Source organism: Cololabis saira, chromosome 6, assembly GCF_033807715.1.
Source record: "Cololabis saira isolate AMF1-May2022 chromosome 6, fColSai1.1, whole genome shotgun sequence".
Classification (NCBI taxonomy): domain Eukaryota; kingdom Metazoa; phylum Chordata; class Actinopteri; order Beloniformes; family Belonidae; genus Cololabis; species Cololabis saira.
The window spans coordinates 46,779,482-46,796,720 of record NC_084592.1 but is presented as its reverse complement, the minus strand read 5'-3'; the positions used below and the strand labels follow the sequence as shown (position 1 = coordinate 46,796,720).

The following is a 17,239-nucleotide window of genomic DNA, read 5'->3' as shown; positions in this document are numbered from 1 at the left end:
TGACACTTGGGCCTTTATTCTCCACCACCGCCGCCGCCGCGGCTGCTAATGTGCTAGCTCACCTAAGAAGGGGCTTTAAGACCGACTTTAATTCTTTGAAGAACCAAAGCATTCCGATTTTTTCCAACAGACCAGTTCACAGCGAGCCCCGGGACTGCCAGTGGGGTCGTCCGAATTCCTAAATCTATCATCTGGAAACGCACAAAAGCCCCCTCTCTCCGCCAGATATTTCCTTTCAGACGCCAGACAAAAAGAAAAAGAAAAAGAGACAAGAAAGTGGCGAGCCGGGCTCGAGAGTATAAATCTCTCTCCCTCTTTTCTTCGCACCCTCACAAGGAATATATATAATAAAAAAAGGGCCGTTATAAATAACCTCAGGTGCTTTTTTGAGCAGAAACAAACGAGTCACCGCTCCGGAGAGTCGGGGGCCTTTAGTGAAAGATCTCAGAAAATAAAAAAATAGGGGGCAATTTTAATCATCTCTCTATTCAATCTCAGTTGGATAAATCATATCTGGGGAGATTTGCATAAATACAAATCATCAAAGACTTTTTTCATCTTCAAAGCGGGTTTTTTGGAGACCCGATGGGCTTTGTACTGTAATCATCTGAGGTCACAACCCTGTGGGAGCGGGGTTGCCACGGCAACGAGAAAACCAGCGCTGGGGGCTTAGCATAATGTGCCCCCGTCCCCCCCGTCCCCCCCGTCCCCGTCCCCGGCCGACGCAGGACGGGGCGAGGGCCGGCGTGAAAAAAGAGGGTGTAGATCAGGGGGATATTCAACCCGCGGCCCGCGGGCAACGAGTGGCCGCCGGGAGCTTTTCTGTGGCCCCTGGTCGTGTTTTAAAAAAGGAGGGGAAAGTAGTGACTGCGTTTCCAGCATCAATAACCCTTTTAAAACCCGAATATTGGCAATAACCCCGAATTTGCACGTCCATGTAAACACAATGAAGGATATGAACATTTCTGCATTTGTATTGCATGCATGCACACACACACTCATACACACAAATGTTGAGAAAAAAGTCGAAATGTCGAGATTAATGTTGATGTAAAATTTCGAGAAAAAAGTCAAAATTTTGTGAAAAAAGTCGAAATGTTGAGAAAAAAGGCAAAGTTTCGACTTTATTCTTGAAATTGTATTTCAACATTAATCTCGACATTTTGACTTTTTTCTCAAAGTGCAAAATAAAAGAAAATCTTCCTCCTCTCAAATATTTTTTCTCCTGCATGGCCCTGTTACTCTTCCGTACAAATCTTTGTTAACAGAAATGTTGAAATGTAATATTTACTCTACACATTTTTACAGCATAGGAAAACGTTGAGAATGTTTGTGTCATGTTTGTGTCATGTTTGTCCTCCTACAGAAACCATATTAAACACACACACACACACACACACTGAGTGCGTTTACATGGGAAGTTTATTTCCTCTCTAATTCAGAATTAAAATGAAATCCTCATTTAAAATGAGTAAAAATTACCATGTAAACACCGAATGAAAATGGCCTTTCCCAATGAAACTTAATTCCGAAGTAAGTGGCTGGTTTATTCTGATTTTAAATCTGAATAAAATAATTCCGTGATCATGTAAACAGTGACTGTGTTTCCATGCATCAATAACCCTTTTCTAACCTGAATATTGGGTCATGTAAACACCAAACAGAATATCCCCATCAAACGGAACAGGAATTTGTTTTCTTCATGCTCTGTTCACAAGGAATCCTGGTCTTTTGAGTCCAGGAAGTTCTTATAAACACGGAGAAACCAAGACCAGGAGGAGACTAATCACTTCATAAATGTAATGAAGGATATGAACATTTCTGCATTTGTAGACGGTAGAAAGTACCGGGATAGAAGATTTACAAGAAGGTGAGAGAAAAGTTGAAGCAGCATTTGTTTTGAATTTGGATCAGGGTTATAATAGTTTTGAATTTTTCATTTTCGTTTAGTTTTATTTCGTTTTGACTTTTTCTCCTTCAATTCAGTTAGTTTTAATTCGTTTTTAGTGTGGGTTTGCTAGTTTTTATTAGTTTTTATATTTTCAAAAATGCTTAGTTTTAGTTTAGTTTTTATTAGTTTTAGTTTTAGTTTTAGTTTTGACGTCACGACTGCCAGTTGGAGATAAACGGCCAGAGCGGAATAAAATGATCATATTCTCATATTGACAGGGACGAAAACGGAGGAAATTACATCTATAATTTCAGTTAGTTTTAGTTAGTTTTCTAAACACGCAATATAGTTTCAGTTAGTTATCGTTTTTGTCTTTTAATTTTCGTTTTTATTTAGTTCAGTTAACGAAATTGTTTTTTCAAGTTTAGTTTTGGTTATTTCGTTAGTTTTCGTGAACGATAATAACTGATTTGGATACAGGAAGAAGAAGCAGAAATGACGGTAATTGCGTCATGATGTTCTCCGTGCGTCACTGGTTTGATCCAGATATCCAGAATGATTAATTACCATGTAAACGGAATATTCCCAATGTTTCAGTAACCGGAATATTAGCAATAACCTGAATTTTGACTGATGGAAATGTAATCATTGTTGTCCAGATCGATCGATCAGCGTCACCTCCGGTCGGCAAGTGAATCTAACATGGTTTACATATCGCATTTTGTTAATTAATAAAAGTTTCAGATGCTTGTTATCCTTTTCAGTTGGTTAATGATTCATTGGACATAGTTTGTACATGTTCATCTCTGCTACAGATGTTTTTTACTTCAGATTTTTTGCCAGTGTTGCACAGTGATAATAATGTTTGTCACATTATTTGTTATTAACCTCCGTTTATAGAGGAATGTTTACATCATTAGGCTTCTAGGATTGGCCTGAAATGTTTTCATTTGAATCTGAATCTAAATGAGGACTTTGGATTTCAGATGAATTTCTCTATAATTTCATGCGATTGTTTTGTTTTGCTGATTTAATGCACAGATGTGTTATTAATAAAGGAGCTTATGGTTAATATTTTGTTGCTTATTTATAACATCAAACTGGCTACTATGGACTGAAATGCTTAATATAATATTCAAATAAGGAAATCTTGGTGGAAAGTGGTGCTTTGTCATTATGGCGTGTTTTATTAAAAGTAGGTCAATATCAACTTCATTAAGTTTGCACAATGCATGGATTCAAAATGAACTTTCATTTAAAATAATATTTCTTTATCTGAATATTATATTTAACATTCAACATCATGACTAAATGTGGAGACAATTAATACATAATTATTCTGTAAACTAGACAGATATTTCTCCTGCTCATTCCTGAGCACAAATGTATTTTATACAGGACTGGAGTTTAGGGGGGATGGCACCCCCCCTGAAATAAAAACGGTCCAAATCATCCCCCCTGAAATAAAAACGGTCCAAATCATCCCCCCCTGAAATAAAAACGGTCCAAATCATCCCCCCCTGAAATAAAAACAGTCCAAATCATCCCCCCTGAAATAAAAACGGTCCAAATCATCCCCCCCTGAAATAAAAACGGTCCAAATCATCCCCCCCTGAAATAAAAACGGTCCAAATCATCCCCCCTGTAAAACTGCCATCCCTCCTTTCCATCCCTTATGTCATTTCATCAGTGAATGTGGTTTTACTGATATTTCAACATTTAGAGTCATCACCAGAAAAATAACACCAGAAAAATAATTTATTTGACAATTTTCACCTGTTTCAAGTAAATTTCCACTTGAAATAAGTAGAAAAATCTGCCAGTGGAACAAGATTTATCTTCTTATTACAAGCAAAAAAATCTTGTTCCACTGTCAGATTTTTCTACTTATTTCAAGTGAAAATCTACTTGAAACAGGTGAAAGTTGTTATTTTTTCCAGTGATGAGTCTTGTTTTAAGTGTAATGAGATTTTTTTTACTAAAATGAGACATTTTAACTAGAAATAAGACAAATATTCTTGTTAAGATTGTGAGTTTTTGCAGTGATCCATGTTACTTATCCTGTGAAGGACAGAGTCATATTGATAAGTTCAGAAAAGTGTTTTTTATTGTTGTGTTTTGATGTATTTGATGTAAGCCCAGTGGATATTTAAAGCTTACAGAAGGCTGCATTTAACTGCTGCTATGTCATTCCTGCAGTATTTCTGCAGCTGTTTTGGTCACTGCTATTATTTGTAATATATTATATTATTTGTAATCACCACAAATTATCTGTCCCCATATGATCAAATCCACCATCCCCCCTGATTTTATTTTACAACTCCAGTACTGATTATTTATACATAAATCTTCGTCTTTGAGTACAAAATACATTTTGAAAACCCCCAAAATTTTCCGCCTGCGCGCTTTGTGCAGGCGATGCGGCCCTTTCCGTGCAGTCTCCTTTTGCAGACGTGGCCCCCCTGAATAATCTAGAAGACCCCTGGTGTAGATAAACCTATTTCTGTGACAGAGGAAGGAAAAAACAGGTCGTTTTGTGGGGAAAGAAGAGACGGCGAGGCTGAGTGAGCCTTTCACGTCCCAACCAAAGCAAAACAAGTGACAGCTCCACGCGCCGCGCGGCGCAGCGGCCTCTGATTACACGTCGCACTTTCCTCCTCCGCTATTATTCTCCCCGAGCTCCGATTCAAGAGGCAAAATAGCGTCCGTTCCCCCGGCTCCGTCTCCCGAGACACTCGGCGGCCATTAGAGCCGTCAATGGCTCTCAAAAACCCTTCAAGGTGTCATTCAGCGCGGGGAAACGTACAAAAAAAGAAAAGGAATAACAGCTCCTCTCGGCCCATTCAAAAGGCGCCACTACAAACAAGAACCCTCTGACAATTTTGTCTCCTAATCATGAAAAGAAAAGGAGGGAGAGATGGAGCTGGAGGAAAAAGGAGGCTATAGTGGGACAAGTTTCAATTAATTTTCTTCAAAAGGGGGCTCAGATTAAATGTTTCCGGCCTGCTGAAGTGTTCATTTCACAGAGGGGAAGCTGGAGAAAAGGATGGAGGGGAGGGGACGGGAGGAGGAGTGAGAGGAGGAGGAGCGGGACAGGGTGTGATTCTCTTTTTTTTTTCACCAAATAGTGCGATGCACAAAGAATGCACACGGCTCCGAATGTGTGTGAGGATTGTCGTCGGACAAAAGGAGGGAGTTCCGCCTGTTACGGCCCAATAAGGCCTGTCAGTCAAACGCGCCGGGCCGGAGGAGAGGCGACGGCGACGGCAACAAAAGAGGAACAAGCCAGTCCATCTTTTTAGAAGACAAATCAGTCTGGAGGTTCCTGTGCCAATATCAATAAAAGGGGAGAAAAATAAACAAGTGAAGGGATTTACTGCCCCGGCTAACAAGAGTGGGGAGAATCAGACACTTGCTCTTACAAGACACACACGCTCACGCGCTCGCTGCAAACGATGGGAGGGACAAAGATAAGATTAGACGGGCATGAATGGATAAGTGTTGCCGACTCTGGTGAGGATCGGGGTGGACGAATGCACCTGCGGGTGCAACACACACACACAAACATGCATGCATGCACACGCACACACACACACACACACACACACACACACACACATGCATGCATACACACACACTACACGTAAAAAAGTCAAAATGTTGAGAAAAAAGTCAAAATGTTGAGAAAAAGTCGAAATGTTGAGAAAAAAGTCAAAATGTTGAGAAAAAGTCGAAATGTTGAGAAAAAAGTCAAAATGTTGAGAAAAAAGTCGAAATGTCGAGATTAATGTTGATGTACAATTTTGAGAAAAAAGTTGAAATGTTGTATTTCAACATTAATCTCGACATTTTGACTTTTCGAAGTGCAAGATAAAAACAAATCTTCCTCCTCTCAAATATTTTTCTCCTGCATGGCCCTGATACTCTTCCGTACAAATCTTCTTTAACAGAAATGTTAAAATGTAATATTTATTCTACACATTCTTACAGCATTGGAAAACGTTAAGAATGTTTGTGTCATGTTTGTCCTCCTACAGAAATCACATTACACACACACACACACACACACACACACACACACACACACACACACACACACACACACACACACACACACACACACACACACACACACACACACACACACACACACACACACACTCACACACACACACACACACACACACTCACACACACTGAGTGCATTTACATGGGAAGTTTAATTCCTCTTTAATTCAGAATCAAAATTAAATGCGATTTAAAATGAGTAAAAATTACCATGTAAACACCTAATTCCCAATGAAAATGGGCATTTCAAATTAAACTTAATTCCAAAGTAAGTGGCTGGTTTATTCCGATTTTAAATCCCAATAGAATAATTCCAGATCATGTTTACACTCATTCCTCTTTAAATTAATTCCGGTCTTCCTGCGCTGCTCGTTCCCTCGCCCGTCTGTCTCCATGACGATTATATTCCACGCTGGGCTTGCCACGCCCATTAATGCAAACCATGAAATATCAAATTTATCACCAGGCCTGGCTTGTTGCAAAATTTGGTGACTTTTGGGGAACTATCAAATATGGACCAATCAGATGAAGGGGGGGCGCGCTTTTTGGCGTCTAGCGTCGCCACGGTAACGCTTTTGACTTAGAAAAGTAATGCACGTCGTCGCAGGATGGAGACGCACATTTTGATGTATAACACACCTGGGTGCACGTTACGGTTCGGGCCGTATTAACTGCCGAAGGAATGGCATAAATTTCGCCAAAATTAATTCAAAACGTTCAAAATGGCCGACTTCCTGTTCGTTTCGGCCATGGCGCCAAGAGACTTTTCTTTAAGTTGTGCCATGATACAGGTGTGTACCGATTTTTGTGCATGTAGGTCAAACCGTATTGTGGGGCTTGAGGCACAAAGTTTTCTAGGGGGCGCTGTTGAGCCGTTAGGCCACGCCCATTTATGTAAAATATTAAATATCACATTTATCACCAGGCCTGACTTGGTGCAGAATTTGGTGACTTTTGGGCACGTTTAGGGGGAAAAAAGACACTAATTTCGCCGGAAATATACAAACTAAAAACATTTCGCCTACAGATACAATAGGGCCTTCGCACCGTCAGTGCTCGGGCCCTAATAACGTGGTCAATGGTTTACAAAATAAGTTGAACAAAAGTGACTTTAAGGGACAAAAAGGAACCAGGGGTGAGAGGCCGGGGGGGTGAGAGGGTGAGGGTGAGAGGGTGAGGGGGTTAAGGGGTGTGTTGGTCTGAACACCTGTCAGCAATTATTCTGGAGGAAAGAAAGGGCAGCAGGAAATAGACGTGTTCTAATTAAAACCACTAGTTAAAAACTTCCTGCTCCAACACCGTGCACGTGTGTGTGTGTGTGTGTGTGTGTGTGTGTGTGTGTGTGTGTGTGTGTGTGTGTGTGTGTGTGTGTGTGTGTGTGTGTGTGTGTGTGTGTGTGTGTGTGTGTGTGTGTGTGTGTGTGTGTGTGTGTGTGTGTGTGTGTGTGTGTGTGTAGTATAAAAACACCAGACTGGACACATGCCTTTCTCTTCTGATTCCAGAGCTTTGAGGGTTTATTATGTTTATTATGGAGCACTTAAGAAAGACTGACCCGCTCGCCCATAAAAGAGAGGGAGAGAGAGAGAGAGAGAGAGAGAGAGAGAGAGAGAGAGAGAGAGAGAGAGAGAGAGAGAGAGAGAGAGAGAGAGACATTAGCGTGGAGCTAACGTGGTCCAGCTCGGACCAGCAGCTTCCGGGTCGTCGTGGTTACCGACCCATATGGATCTGATCACAACGCTCCGCATTAATGATGTCACTAATGATGTCACCGCCTCAGGCCCCCGGGGGCCCGACATCCGCAGAACCTTTTATGGAGAGCTGGTGGCCCAGTAGCTTGGCCCAAACAAACAACTCTTTTTTTATTATTAATAATAATTAACAATAATTATTATAATTTTTTTAATAATTAATTAATTTATTTATTTATTTTTCCTCTCCAGTAAGTTGATCAAATAATGCTAAAATAACCCTCAAATAAGAGCAACAGGAACATTAAATCACCCTACAGTAGGTGATGAACGAACAACCGCCTTAAGAGGCAAATAGACCGTTTTCTTTGTCAATTGATGATCACAAATGTAACGTGGGATAACCCTCAACTAACCCTTAGCTAACCCTTAACTAGTCTAACCCTCAACTAACCCGTAACTAACCCGTAACTAACCCTTAACTAACCTAACCCTCAACTAACCCTTAACTAACCCTCAAATAATCTAACCCTCAACTAACCATTAACTAACCCTTAGCTAACCCTTAACTAACCATTAACTAACCCTTAACTAACCCTTAACTAAACTAACCCTTAACTAACCCTTAACTAAACTAACCCTCAACTAACCCTTAGCTAACCCTTAACTTATCTAACCCTCAACTAACCCTTAACTAACCTAACCCTCAACTAACCTTTAACTAACCTAACCCTCAACTAACCTTTAACTAACCTAACCCTCAACTAACCATTAACTAACCCTCAACTAACCCTTAACTAATCTAACCCTCAACTAACCTTTAACTAACCTAACCCTCAACTAACCCTTAACTAATCTAACCCTCAACTAACCCTTAACTAATCTAACCCTCAACTAACCTTTAACTAACCTAACCCTCAACTAACCTTTAACTAACCTAACCCTCAACTAACCATTAACTAACCCTCAACTAACCCTTAACTAATCTAACCCTCAACTAACCCTTAACTAATATAACCCTCAACTAACCCTTAACTAACCCTTAACTAAACTAACCCTCAACTAACCCTTAACTAATATAACCCTCAACTAACCCTTAACTAACCCTTAACTAAACTAACCCTCAACTAACCCTCAACTAACCCTTAACTAACCCTTAACTAACCCTTAACTAACCCTCAACTAACCCTTAACTAACCATTAACTAACCTTTAACTAACCTTTAACTAACCCTTAACTAACCCTTAACTAACCCTTAACTAACCCTTAACTAACCCTTAACTAACCCTTAACTAAACTAACCCTCAACTAACCCTTAACTAACCTAACCCTTAACTAACCCTTAACTAACCCTCAACTAACCCTTAACTAACCATTAACTAACCCTTAACTAATCTAACTCTCAACTAACCCTTAACTAACCCTTAACTAATCTAACTCTCAACTAACCCTTAACTAACCCTTATCTAACCCTCAACTAACCCTTAACTAATCTAACTCTCAACTAACCCTTAACTAACCCTTAACTAATCTAACTCTCAACTAACCCTTAACTAACCCTTAACTAATCTAACTCTCAACTAACCCTTAACTAATCTAACCCTCAACTAACCCTTAACTAACCATTAACTAACCTAACCCTCAACTAACCCTTAACTAACCCTTAACTAATCTAACTCTCAACTAACCCTTAACTAACTCTTAACTAATCTAACCCTCAACTAACCCTTAACTAACTCTTAACTAATCTAACCCTCAACTAACCCTTAACTAACCATTAACTAACCTAACCCTCAACTAACCCTTAACTAACCCGTAACTAATCTAACCCTTAACTAACCATTAACTAACCTAACCCTCAACTAACCCTTAACTAACCCGTAACTAATCTAACCCTCAACTAACCATGAACTAACCTAACCCTCAACTAACTCTTAACTAATCTAACCCTCAACTAACCCTTAACTAACCCTTAACTAATCTAACTCTCAACTAACCCTTAACTAACCCTTATCTAACCCTCAACTAACTCTTAACTAATCTAACTCTCAACTAACCCTTAACTAATCTAACCCTCAACTAACCCTTAACTAACCCTTAACTAACCCTTAACTAATCTAACCCTCAACTAACCCTTAACTAATCTAACTCTCAACTAACCCTTAACTAATCTAACTCTCAACTAACCCTTAACTAATCTAACCCTCAACTAACCCTTAACTAATCTAACTCTCAACTAACCCTTAACTAATCTAACTCTCAACTAACCCTTAACTAATCTAACCCTCAACTAACCCTTAACTAATCTAACTCTCAACTAACCCTTAACTAATCTAACTCTCAACTAACCCTTAACTAATCTAACTCTCAACTAACCCTTAACTAATCTAACCCTCAACTAACCCTTAACTAACCATTAACTAACCTAACCCTCAACTAACTCTTAACTAACCCATAGCTAATATAACTCTCAACTAACCCGTAATTAACCTAACCCGTAACTAACCCTTAACTAACCCTTAACTAACCCGTAACTAATCTAACCCTAAACTCCCCAACAAACAACTCTTTACAGATATTTCCGCGTTTATCCAGAACCTTTTAAAACGTTGTTTAAATCGCTCCCGTCATTACGTAACGACGGGAGCGATTTTTGTGCAATATATTTGTGCGATCGCTCTGAACATTCACAGGACTGTAGTTAAATTCAGGGCCTACAACTTTCTAGATTGGTTCAGAATTTTTCGAGTAATGGTGTGCGAGTGGTGAGGCCCCAAAGTTCTCCCAATGCGTTCCGGATGGCCCAAAAAGCGCACGTTTTCGCACGTTGCGCAAAAACGTGCGCACCAATCGCTAATAAAAGTCATACCACTCGATTCCCGATTAGGGCGCACGTTTCTACGTTTTTACTTTCGCGTTTTCTCAAAGCTGCAGGACTCGTTACGCGCCGAAACAGAGACGGAGGAAATCAGTTTTAATTTTTCCTACGTTTCGTTTTTATTTTTTCAATTTTTGGTCTATTTCGGTTTTTAATTTTTGAGAATTTGGTTTTTAGCATTTTATGCAATTGTAACCCCAAGACAGTATATACACAGTAATGAAATATAGACAATTCATGCAATTATAACTGAAAACCTTAATGTTTTCATACCTTTAAACATATTTAAAGGCAAAAACATGGTACCAGTTATTCTCGTGTCCAACAAAACATTCCTTTTGGGGGATAAACAAAAAAATACTAGAAGTTGTAATGTAATAATGAAGAAAATCGATCTTTAGACATACAAATCGATTTTTAGGAATTAATATGAGAATATGAGAATCGGAAAATCGATCTTTTCAACACAGGTCTAGTCAGAACGGCGTGTTGGTTTCCTCTCACTTCAGGAGTTTATAGTTTTTCCCCCGTTAACATTCTGACAGGGCGTCCAGATCTCTGAGGAAGAGCTGCTACGCTGCAGCGGGACCCGGGGCAGAACAGTCTTAACAGTGTGGTGAAAATCTGTTCCAAGATTATTGGACTCAAGCAGAGAGACCGAGGCTTCCTATGGGAACATCAGGACCTGGACCTGGACCTGGTACCATGGTACCCGGTCCAGAGAGACCTGGGCTCCCTATGGGAACAACAGGTTTTGAGGAAGACTCATAGTATTCTGGAACTTCTGGGCATCTCTTAGGAAAATAATTTTCACTGCTCCTTCAGGACGTCGTTATGCCCAACCTGTGTGTAAGGGTAATCGCTTTTCCAAGTCTTTTATCCCCTCTGCTGTTCGGCTATTAAATTTAAATTTATCCTTATGAATTTGTTTGGTATGTGTATTTAGGTACTGTGTACCTTCTAGGAACGATATCATCCGGTGTTTGTATAGACTGTTTTTTAATTAATTTATTGGTATCAGCACTTTTTAATGCAACAAATTGCAGATTTTTGCACAAAGCTGCAAACTTTCTCTCTGTGTTTCTATTGAATGTGTTATGTGTTTGTTATGTGTGTGTTTGGGCGCGAGCTGCCCAATCAAATTGCCCTTCCTGGGATTAATAAAGTTGTCTTGAATGTTGAATCTTGAGGACTCACCCAGCGGACCTCCTGCACGTCCTCCACCTTGGGCAGCATGATGGCGGTGGGCAGGACCGGTCCGGCCAGCAGGACCTGCAGGTCCAGCTCGGCCAGCCCGCTGGACACCGAGTTCACCCTCACGCACTTCTCCGTCCGGCCCAGATCCAGCTCCGCCAGCACCCGGGGGATCGTCTCCCTCGCCTCCGCCTGCAGGATACAAGCAGGAAGCAAAGTACATTTTAGTAAACTTAAAGTAGTACCACGTCTCTCCAGTGTTAGCGTCGCTCCATTGGCTACCTGTAAAATTCAGAATCCAATTTAAAATTTTATGACTTGCATATAAAGCCCAAAACGGCTTAGCTCCGCAGTATTTACAAGACCTGATAGTGCCTTATGTTCCTGGCAGAGCTTTCCGTTCTCAGAGTGCAGGTTTATTCGTAGTTCCTAGAGTATCTAAATGTAGATTTGGAGGGCAGGCATTCTGCTATCAGGCAACATTACTATGGAACCAACTTCCAATCTGGGTTAAGGAGGCTGACACCACCTCCACCTTTAAAACTAAACTTAAAACCTTTCTGTTTAAGTAAAGCCTATAGTTAGTGTTTAGTAAACCTCTAGCTGGTGTTGGTAAATCTCTAGGTAGTGTAAACCCTAGTGTGTTAGAGTCGCTCCTGTAGTTTCTTGTGCTGGCCCCCCCTTTTCTTCTCTTTTTTCTCTTTTGTACATGGTGCAGCATCCTCTGCCGGTGGCGAAGAGCATCTCTGAATGCAAAACACCGGATCCTGCAGCGTGGGAGTGAGGGGGGCATGGTAACGGCCCCTTTTGGGCGGGAGAGAAGGTTCGTCCCTCAAGACTCCTCTCCTTGGGCCTGGCCCTTCTCAACCTTTCCCCGACCCTGAACCCCAACCTGGGACTTGCTGATTGGGCCGGAGCTTCGGGAGCTGTGTGCTGGCCTGCGGTCCCCACCCCGTGTCATCCCGTTGCTGCTTCCACCTGCCTGCTGTGCTGTTGCCGTCCCTGACCCCCCAGTCTGGCCCTCGGCAGGAGGGTCCCCCCTTATGATCCAGGACCTGGTCCAGGTTTCTTCCTCCTAAAGGGGAGTTTTTCTTGCCACTGTTTGGCTTAAGGTTTTTCTCCCACTAGGGGAGTTTTTACCTGCCATTGTTTATGTAATAACTGCTCGGGGGTTTATGTTCTGGTCTCTGGAAAGCGTCTAGAGACAACATATGTTGTATTAGACACTATATAAATAAAATGTAATTGAATTGAAGTAGGAACAACAATGACTGCGTTTCCATGCATCAATAACCCTTTTTAAACCCAAATATTAGCAATAACCCAAATTTTGACTGCATGGAAACGTAGTCAATGTGCAGCATGTGCATATGGAATAATAATAATAATATGGAACTGTGGAGACTCTGGAACAGTTTGGAGCAGGAAATGAAACAAAGTACTAACATAAATCTGTTTAAAAAGAGATACAAAAAAATTATTTAGAAACAGGTAAATGGAAGAGGAAATGGGTTAATGAGGAGTGTGAGAAACTAATAAAATAGGGAAAATTGGTATATTATACTTGCTTAAGATATATTTAGATATTTATGTGGATATTTATGTAGTATATATTATATGTTGAGAGAGATAGTTATAATTATATATGTTATATATTTATTATGTATGTAGCATATATATATATATATTTATAGGGATATTTATGTAGTTTATATAGTGTATATTTATATAATATTTGTATTTTCTATATATTGATATAATATTTATGTTATATTTATATTTTCTATATACTTATATGGATAATTATGTAGTAATAGGCATGTTTATTTATATAGACTATATTTATATGGATATTGTGTAGATATAATAATAGTAATAATGTTAATCCATAGAATTATAAAGGGGTAGGAACTAGGAAAAAGTGTAAACTTCTTCCGACTCCTTTTTCGAACCTTTGTGCATATGAAGATGTTACTGTTTATTTTTAGTTTTATTTTTTTATATACATGTTCAAAATAAATGTATTCATTCATTCAAACTGGATAAGTAACAAAGATGTTCATCATCTTCGTGTGAGCTCGTTTAGAAAAAGCTGTTACGTCTGATTTCCGTCTTTCAACATAAATTGCAAAACATAATAACTTCAGCGAAAGAGAATTGGAAACAGGAATGTCGGTAATAGAAACACACGCTGGCGCCTGAGCATTAATTTACCAGCAGAAATAATGTTTGATCAAAGCGGTGATGCATCAATTTAGCAGAAATAACATCCTGGAGACTCCTCTCTGTTTTAACACGTTATTAACTCGTCAAACGTGTTGAGATAAAATGATGCACGGACAATAAACGCAGCCGTTATTGCAGCCTGTTCTGCTCCGTCTCCACTCTGAACCACGTCAGGTCTAAAAACTGAACTAATGCAGCACAATTAGAAATAAACTCTTCATCAGGTTGGACCACGAACATTGATCTCTGTCAGCAGAGACGCTTAATTCAGCAATTTCCCCACAAAAAACAAACAGCACCAGCTGTAATTAAAGGAAATCAACGCAAATTATATGAAAATCATAGTCTATATATAGTTTAATGTCACTTTATAAAGAAACATTTGATTTGTTCTGCTTTGTTTTGAACCAGCCGTCGTCTGACTTTGTCCTGACGTCATTTTCCAGCGCTGCCGTCATCAGCCTTTAGCTTCAGCTGCCAATGTAACGGGGAACTACACTTAGTCCAGACCGCTTAAACTAAGACAAAAAGTATCACGGACAGAGTATCAAGACCAAGATTAAAGCTGCAGCAGCGATGAACGGGTCCTTGCGCGTGTAATTTCCACCAATAAAGGTCAAGGACTCAAAACAGAGTCCGATGACACCACCCATGACTCTTTATGTCAAACCATTCAAAGGTTATGGCAGAAAGTAGGAACTATCAAATATCGACCAATCAGCTACTAGTATCACTTCCTGTTTAACGTTGAAGTTCGACGCGGCGCCACGGCCACGCCATTTCACGAAAACTCACGATTTTGATAACTTTTCATCGTTAACGTCTTTTGTGTCTCCTGAGCGAGTTTTATGTCGAATGGACGATCTTGCTAGGAGGAGTTCGTTAAAGTACGACACGTGAAAATGGCATAAATTGCGCCAAAATTACACGATTAATTCAAAATGGCCGACTTCCTGTTTGGTTTCGGCCATGGCGCCAAGAGACTTTTCTTTAAGTTGCGACATGATACAGGTGTGTAAAGCATTCTGGGAATTTTTTCTGGCCCTCGGTCGGGGAGTCAGCATCTGAAATCCCTTACTCTGAAGGGCTGGATTCATACACACTATCCCTCGTTATGTCCACTAGCCCTCGTTATGTCCACTAGCCCTCGTTATGTCCACTATCCCTCGTTATGTCCACTAGCCCTCGTTATGTCCACTATCCCTCGTTATGTCCACTATCCCTCGTTATGTCCACTATCCCTCGTTATGTCCACTATCCCTCGTTATGTCCACTATCCCTCGTTATGTCCACTAGCCCTCGTTATGTCCACTAGCCCTCGTTATGTCCACTAGCCCTCATTATGTCCACTAGCCCTCGTTATGTCCACTAGCCCTCGTTATGTCCACTAGCCCTCGTTACGTCCACTAGCCCTAGATGCTAAGAGGAATTGGGACACCACCACCCTCACGGGAACGCACAACATTTAGGGGTAGTGAAGAAAAGTAGAACTAGGGGGGATTGGGACTAAGTCATAAGAAAAGTGGAAAAAAGTCATCATCTAAAAAAATAATCGTTAGATTAATCAAAAAAAAAAAGAATTGATAGATAAATCAACACAGAAATAACTGTTAGTTGCAGCCCTGCTGTCTGGCTGCTACTCCGCAGTCCCTGATCTGCTTCAGGTTAGAACTGAGGCTTTTTTAGGCAAAGACAGATTACCTTCATGTCAGAAAAAAGACCAGAGCCGTCTTTATTCTTTCAAAAATCAAAAAGAAGTGAAGAGAGGAGGATGGAGATCATGGAAAAGAAAGCAGAGGGAAGTCTTTAGACGACGACTTCTGTCAGCAACACGGTGGCACACGCGGCTTTATGCAAACCAGATGTTGGAGCTGCAGAAACGGAGAGAAGTCGGGCCGGAGAGACGAGAGAGACGGGAGAGACGAGAGAGACGAGGCTCTGGGGGACAAATGTGGGACAAATGTGGTCCTCGTTAAGCAGCAGGAGGAAACGGTGGCTCACGAGTTGTCAGGTCCGATCAGGAGCTGCAGCTCTGGAATCTTTAGTGTGTTTAGATACGAGCAGACTCGGATTCCTTTAGGGAAAAACAAACTAAAACAATAAAACTTCAAACCCGACGGAGATTGCTGAGCAAACAAGAAAAGTTGCTTATTTATCAAATAAAGAGAACTCCTAAAGTATTGGACCAATGGATGGTTTGTCAAACGGGGAATCGTACCGTGTTATGAAACACGGTTTTATGGGAACTTGATGGTTTAACTGTTGTACATTTATCACCATCGTCAGTAACTACGTTTCCATCAGTCAAAATTGGGGTTAAGGTCAATATTCCGGTTACTGGAACTTTGGGAATAATGTGTTTCCATGCGTGAGCTAACAGGGTTATCCCTGTATCCATGGTGATTAATCATTTATCTGGATCAAACCAGCGACGAACAGAGAACGTCATGACGCAATTCCCCTCATTTCTGCTTCTTCTTCCTGTATCCAAATCCACAACTATAAAAATTAAAGTTGCAAGCAGCGATGAACGGGCCCTCGCGCGTGCAATTTTCACCAATAAAAGGTCAAGGACTCAAAACCGAGTCCGATGACACCACCCATGACTCTTTATGTCAAATCATTCAAAAGTTATGGCAGAAAATGGAAACTATCTCATATCGACCAATCAGAGGAAGGGGCGGGGCTAATTTGCACCAATTATGTTCAAGGACTCAAAACCGAGTCCGATGACACGACCCATGAGTCTTTATGTCAAACCATTCAAAAGTTATGGCATAAAATAGAAACTATCACATATCGACCAATCAGAGGAATGGGCAGGGCTAATTCCCACTAATTATGGCAACCAGGAATAACGTAACTTTTCATCTCCAATGTCTGAAGATGATTCTGAGCGAATTTGAAGTCGGTGTGATAAAATCCCTAGGACTAGTTCGTTCAAATATGATGTGTGACAATGGCGAACAATCGGTCATTTGATTCAAGATGGGCGACTTCCTGTTGGTGTTAGGGTTTTGGTCCAAGAGACTTTTTGGTGCATCTTGACATGTTGTACATGTGTAGCGAATTTCGTTTTTCTATGTCAATCTGAGGCGACGGGCGCAATTGTATAATTGTATAACATTTTCAAGTTATGGCAGAAAGTAGGAACTATCAGATATGGACCAATCAGATGAAGGGGGGTTGCGCTTTTTGGCGTCTACCGTCGCCACGGTAACGCTTTTGACTGAGAAAAGTAATGCGCGTCGTCGCAGGATCGAGACGCACATTTTGATGTATAACACACCTGGG

At 40.6% G+C, this 17,239-nt stretch overlaps 1 protein-coding gene across 1 annotated transcript in view; it reads right to left on the bottom strand.

Moving 5' to 3' along the window:
- The window catches only part of clybl (citrate lyase beta like), a 163,811-nt gene that overhangs the window by 21,442 nt on the left and 125,130 nt on the right, over positions 1-17,239 (bottom strand). The window contains exon 3 of the mRNA XM_061724660.1: positions 11,723-11,911. Within this exon, the coding sequence (XP_061580644.1) occupies positions 11,723-11,911 (189 nt within the window). The remainder of the gene's footprint in view (positions 1-11,722; positions 11,912-17,239) is intronic.